The 6,707-nt window shown below is 43.7% G+C and overlaps 1 protein-coding gene and 1 long non-coding RNA gene across 3 annotated transcripts in view; one reads left to right on the forward strand and one right to left on the reverse strand.

Annotated features, from left to right (window-relative positions):
* INTS4 (integrator complex subunit 4) overlaps positions 1–802 on the reverse strand; it is a 90,506-nt gene extending 89,704 nt beyond the window's left edge. The window contains exon 1 of one of the 2 annotated variants that reach the window (XM_069070931.1): positions 423–801. In XM_069070931.1, coding sequence (XP_068927032.1) covers positions 423–476 — 54 coding nt within the window. In that variant the 5' untranslated portion in view covers positions 477–801. Of the gene's footprint in view, positions 1–422 lie in introns of both variants that reach the window. The other variant, XM_069070932.1, reaches the window with a different exon arrangement.
* Positions 803–932: 130 nt separating this feature from the next.
* On the forward strand, positions 933–6,303 carry LOC138148306 (uncharacterized). The gene is made up of 3 exons (XR_011165019.1): positions 933–1,051; positions 1,902–2,113; positions 4,043–6,303. It is a non-coding gene; the product is annotated as an uncharacterized lncRNA (long non-coding RNA).
* The last annotated feature ends 404 nt before the right edge of the window (positions 6,304–6,707 follow it).

The following is a 6,707-nucleotide window of genomic DNA, read 5'->3' on the forward strand; positions in this document are numbered from 1 at the left end:
TCGGTAGGAGCATAATGTTTGCTGGGGCCAGAACAAGAACAAAAAGGCAAAGCTGGGCTGGAAGTGAGCTTGAGCTTGAACTTCCTAACCATTAGAGCTCTGGGGAGGAGGGGGGTGGGCGGAACTTGTGCTCAGGTATGGGCTGGGCTAGGGGGCCTCTTAAGTCCCAACTCAGCTGACCCCTCACTCCTTACAGCCCTAATAAGAAGGCAGGGAGATCAATGAGCCCATTTTACAGCGGAGGAAACTGAGGTCCAGAGAAAGCGCAGGCATGGGTGAGATAGATGCGGGACTGGGAGCCAGGTGTTTTGACTAGCACGGGCTTGCCGGGACTCCAGAGAACCCTTCGAAGGACGCGCCCCGGGACCCAGGCTCCTGCTCCCCAGCCACTGCCGCGGTCCCCCAAACCGAGGGCCGTTTACCTGCACGACTTTGGTGAACTCTTCATACACCCGCTTCTTTAGATGCGCGGCCATGGCGGCAGCTGGGGCAAACAGCACCTCCACTGCCGCCTTTCTCTTCCGGGCCGGCCCTTACCGGCCGCCGTAGCCGCAACCAGGCTCTCTCTGCCCCCCCCCTCCAGCCGCGAAGAGCCCCGCTGAGCGAGGGCGGGGAAGGGAAGTGGAGGTCGGAGATAGAGCTGGGACGCTAGTATCCCACAATGCAGCGGAGGTGTGGCGTGGACAACGTGCTTTTCCCTCCCACCCAAGGCGCTCGGTCTCCCGCGCCCGCCCCCACTCCCCCCCGCGATAGATGAGCCTCGTGCGACTTCGGGAATGAAAACAAGGGGAGAAACGGAACAGGGGAAGAGGTGGAGAGGTAGCAGGAGGAGGGGGCGGGGCTTAGGCGGGCGGGTAGCCAGTGAACGAGTGCGGACAGCCGCGGCGCGTGGTAATTGGGTGGGTGGGTGGGAACCGTGGAAGGGCGGGACTGAACTCCCAGCGAGCGGGAAAAAGCGGAACCGGATTTGGCTCTGGAGCTGGGGAGAGAGAGCTGCAGTTGAATGAGCCAAGCTGGGTGGGGCCGGGGTGACTGAAGGGAATCCGTCCAGGTGGGACTGAGGAGAGGATGCCAACTAATTAGGGCAGAGGTTTTGTGAAGGGGAGGGAGGGAGAGAGATATAGGGGAATGTAGAAAAGGGAGAATGTCAGAGGGAGAGGGGAGGAGGGGGAGTGGGCACACGTGTGAGGGGTGGGAGGGAGAGCTCGTGTGAGGGCTGGGGAGAAGGCAGGAGGGAGGGATGGTGGAAAGTGGGGAGATTGTGAAGAGTGGGGGATGGGAGGGGCGTGGAGGGAGGGGGAATGTGTGTGGTGGGAGAATAAGAATGGGTAGGGAGTGAGGGATGAAACATGGAGTAGAGGATGTGGGGGATGGGATGGGGGAGGAAGGGGTGGGAGGAGAAAAGAGGAGTGTGAGTGGGGAAGGGTGGGTAGAGGATGGGGGTGAAGATGAGGGACTGAGGAAAGGAGGGGGTGACGTGAAGGGCAGAGATGGAGGAGGAAATTGTAGTTTAGGAGGGAGAAGAGGATGTGAGTGGTGGTAGGAAATGTAAGGAAAGTGAATGTGTTGGGTAGTGGGGAGAAAGGGTGGAGGGTGGGGGATAGCTGATGGGAGAGAGAAAGGGGTATAGGGAGGAAGAAGTCGGGGATAGGGATTTGTAAGGGGGAGGGAGGGAGGTTGTGGGGACATGTAAGAAGAAAGGATTTGTGAGGTATCAAGGCACAGACAAAAAGGGAGTGGATATATGTGTGAAGGAAATGGGGGTGAGGGCTCCAAGAGAGGATTATGTGAGAATCTGTGAGTTGGAAGGGGATTTGGGAAGGATCTGTGTGAGGGGGAAAAGGAGATATCCTTAGTAGGGTATAAATAGTCTCCTGATAATTTATCTTGGTTTCTTGAAGACTTTGCCAGCACAACACAAGCTCTGCCTGGAGCCACATCCTGATTTATATCTGGCCACTAGGCGCAGATGGCTCTGGAGGAGAGAGTGAGGCTGGTGACTTTGCACAGCCCTCCCTTGCTTAGATCCAGTTCCCTTGCAAGTCATGGCATCACCTTCTTGATGACATGGTCCACCTCAAGAACAAAGGACAAACCATAACAACAAGCTCTGGTAGGTCCTACCTAGCTGCAGAGGTTTCTAGGATTGGCTTATCAATGAATATTGTCATTTGAGAACCCAGATTGGCCCCATCACTTGGTAGGGGTGCCTGCGCGATGAAATCCGTTTTTTCTGGAGTATCTGCAGAATAGATCGGTCAGGGGAGAGACCAAAAGAAAGGAGTCTAGTTAGAGGCTCTGTATGACATCAGTTCATGATGTCATGCAACATTCAGGTTGGCCTGGTAGTAAAAACACCAGCCTAGGGTTCAGGTCCCACCTCTTATGCTTATTACTAGTGTAACCTTAGCCAAGTCTCTTAACTTCAATAGTCTCGATTTCTTCATCTGTAAAATGAGGTAGTTGGACTACATGGCTTCTGAAGTCCCTTCCAGCTCTAAGTATATCAATTCTCTAGCATTTCAAAGTAGTAGGAGCTCAGTGTTGCAGGAATTTAAAAAAGAGAGGGAGGGGTGGCCAGGTAGCACAGTGAGTAAGAGCACCAGCCCCAGAGGCAGGATGACCTGGGATCGAATCGGGCTCAGATACTTAGCACCACACCCAGAAATAACTGGCCGTGTAACCTTGAGCAAGTTACTTAACCCCAATTGCTTAAAAAAAAAAAGGGAGATGAGCAAGACTTAAGAGACTATAAATCTAGTGCTGGAGGTACATCAGAGACCTCTAGTCCAGCTGCCTTATTTTACAGATGAAGAAACAGAATGTGGTGGTTATATGACTTGACCAAAATCAAAAAAGGGAATATTTTCAGCTTTGAACTCAGGCTTGACTCTTAAGGTTTTGAGTTGGTGTGAGTGGGAGATTATAAAATGCCATTAAAAGAGAGAAAAGTTAGGAGGGTCAGTAGGTTGGGAGAAGGTTGTGAATTCAGGATATGTTAAATTCAAAGGGGATTTGGAGCTTGGAGCAGAGGGAAGAGAAAATTTGGGGAGTTATCTTCATAGAAGCAGTAGTTGGAAGTTGTGAGAGTATGTGCATTCTGAAGAAATGTATTGAGAGAAGAGTAGGGGTTTAATGATTGAAACTTAGTGATTCAATTAGGGAGCAAGAGAAAATGCTAGAAAAAGGTATATAGAAAAAGGATGAGAGTATACGCCAAAGGTATATATAGAAGCCAAGAATTTCAGGGAGAAGAATCTGCCATCCTTGTCCTATGAGACAGGCAGTAGGCTAATGCCTCTAGAATTGGGATTGTCATGAGGAATAAAGTTCCTGATTTTTCTTATTCATAAAGGCTCCCATCAGCTTTAGTAATTCCTCTACACTTCTCACACTTTGTGATCAGTACTTTAGCATGTAATTAATTGCATGAAAAATGCAACTTTGTAATAAGAATGTAAATTTTAAAGATCTTCCCTGCCCCTAGGCTAATGTGCACCTGAAGCCTGGGGTGGGAGAGGCTTGTTTTTCAGTAGATACTTTTTGATTGGCCAGTGGGTCAATAAGGTTGTTACGTTCTCTGAGCCAGGAGAAGGCTATATAAGCCCTGATGTGTAGCTTTGTTTTGGGACTCACTTTGAGAAGTGTTCTGTGATTTGATCTGAATTCTGGGAAGCCGTTGTTGAGAGTCCCCCGGCTTTGAAAAACCCAGATGTGGAAACCCAGATGTTGACTGGGTATGGATGTAATGGTTGGACAGTTTGGAAAGCTGTCTACTTGATCTGTTTCTGTCTTGATAATTATGCCTGTATACTTTGAGGTTCGGGGTGCTGACCTATTTCCCCTGAACAAGGTAAACGATATATGTCTGATTGATTAAAGTTAGCTTGTTAACCCATTTTGAGTTGCTTTCCTTTAACAAAGCAGATCCAAGAACCTGTGGTAGCTGCAAACCCTGAGGACGCTTGGGGTGCTTGCTGCTACAAACTTGCATTTTAACTATTATCTAGTACTGTTATTAACAACCTGTTCTTACTCATAGGATCCTGTATAAACTACTACCATATAGATTGACTTGTGAAAGAGTTTGGGGTTAGAAAAAATTCAATTTACATCAGAATTAAACTTTCAAAATGTATTTAAAGGAAAACTGTTGGTGTGAGCTAACAAGAAGCTAGGGTCCTCATGATCCTCCTAATAAAGAGCAATAGAAACATCAAAAAACAAAAATTCTACAAGAAAATTCAAACTGAACAAAAAGATAATAAACTTGAGAAAATTCTATTATAATTTTTTTAAAAACATTGAAAGAAAGAAGGGGAAAATGCAGGAAGAAGGCACACTGGAACAGTGTTAGAAGTTACATCTGAAAAAACACAAAGGATCCTTAGAGACGTGCTTATGTGGATCATAGACACACTCAAGGAATTAAAAGAAGAATCAAACTTAGAAAAAAGATTCCTAGGGGAAATAAAAGAGTTGAATGCAGCTAAAAAATCCCAGGAGAACATAAAACCTGATGAAACTAAAAAATAGAAGACTTGACAATTTCACTGGATACAGCCAAAAGTGGAATGAATGCAGGGAGCAAAGAGCAGCAAGATCATACAACTGAAGTAGAAAAGCAAGTTCAAAAAACAACTCACCTTGTGAACTGATTCACCCATTTTGGGGAGCACTTTGGAACTGTGCCCAAAGGGCTATAAAACTGTGCATACCTTTGATCCAGCAATACCACTGCTAGGTCTGTATCCCAAAGACATCCCAAAAAAGGAAAAAGGACCAGTTTGTAAAAAATATTTATAGCAGCTCTTTTTGTGGTGGCAAAGAATTGGAAATCTAGGAATGCTCATCAACTGGGAGATTGCTAAACAAGATATGTTGTGATGGAAAAAGAAATGACAAGTAGTAGATAAATGTTCAAAGGACATGAACAGTTTTCAGTGGAAGAAATTAAAGCTATCTATAGTCATATGAAAAAATGCTCTAAATCACTTGATTAGAGAGAGGCAAATCAAAACAACTCAGATACCATACCACACCTATCAGATTGACTAACACAGCAAAACAGGAAAATGATAAATGTTGAAGAGGATGTGGGAATGTTGGAACACCAATTCGTTGTTGGTGGACCTGTGAACTGATCCAACTATTCTGGAGAGCAATTTGGAACTATGCCCAAAGGGCTATAAAAATGTGCATACTCTGACCCAGCAATACCAGTTACAGGGCTGTATCCCAAAGAGAACATAAAAATAGGAAAAGGACCCACCTGTACAAAAATATTTATAATGGCTCTTTTTGTGGTGGCCAAGAATTGGAAATCAAGGAGATGCCCATCAGTTGGGGAATGGCTGAACAAGTTGTATATGAATGTAATGGAATACTATAGTGCTATGAGAAATGATGAACAGGCAGACTTCAGAGAAACCTGGAAAGACATGAATTGCTGCTGAGTCAGGGGAGCAGAATTAGGACAACATTGTACACAGTAACAGCCAAAAGGTGGGAGAACTGATTTTGATAGACTTAGTCCTTCTCAGCAATGCAAAGACCTAAAACAATTCCAAAGAACACATAATAGAAAATGCCAGTCAAATCCAGAGAAAGAGCTATGGAGTTGGAATGCAGAATGAGGCAGTCTATATTTTTTTTTGTTTTATTTTATTTTGTTTTTTTTTCCTTTCACATGCTTTTCTCCCCATTCGTTATAATTCTGTGCAATATGACTAATATGAAAATGTGTTTAATCCGAATGTATGTGTAGAACCCATATCAGATTGCAAACCGTCTTAGGGAGAGAGCGGGAGAAAATTTAAAACTTATGGAAGTGATTGTTGAATAAACAATTTCATTTAAAAAAAAAAAGAAATGACAAGCAGGATGATTTTAGTAAAACCTGGAAAGACTTACATTAAGTGATGCATATTGAAGTGAGCAGAATCAGAATAATATCATACACAATAACAGCAATATTGTTCAACAAAGAACTATGAATGATTTAGCTATTCTCAACAATACAATGATCTAAGAAAATCCCAAAGGACTAATGATGAAACATGCTTTCTGCCTCCAAGGAAAGAGCTGATATTGACTAAATACAGACTAAAGTATGCTATTTTTCACTCATTTTTTTCCTTTTATTCAAGTCTTTTTGTACAGAATGACTAATATGGAAATGTTTTACACAATTGCACATGTATAACCTGTATCTGATTACTTACTACCTAAGAGAAGGGGAAGGGAAGGGAGAGAATTTGGAACTCAAAACTTTAAATAAAAATGTTTAAGAAAATTTAAAAACCTCATCTGTGAAAGAATATGTAAGCATTGTAGAATAATGATTCAGAGGACTGGTTAAGGAAGGGGAACCTCACAATTATTAACATCCCAATACACATTAAAAAGTAAAATAAAAAGGTTACCTATTTCAGAAAATCATAAAAGTTTCCCAGAACTATCTATAATGTTACTATTAAAATGGAAGATATGATTAATATAGATATTCAGAATAGAGCGATGTGAGGAAAGATTGAGAACAGCAGCACATACTTTAAATACTTCAAGGATCCATGCTTACATTGGTGTGACTATACTCTTCACTGGCACCTGTCACCACAGTCCACTCCATGCTCTGATAGAAAGTTTCATGATTTGCTGTGACTAAAAAGAATTCATTACTTTGTGATCAACCTACTAACTGATGA

This window comes from Petaurus breviceps, unplaced genomic scaffold (genome assembly GCF_028583685.1).
Source record: "Petaurus breviceps papuanus isolate PSGF00001 unplaced genomic scaffold, PetGlider_PUasm1.0 90823, whole genome shotgun sequence".
NCBI classification, from domain to species: domain Eukaryota; kingdom Metazoa; phylum Chordata; class Mammalia; order Diprotodontia; family Petauridae; genus Petaurus; species Petaurus breviceps.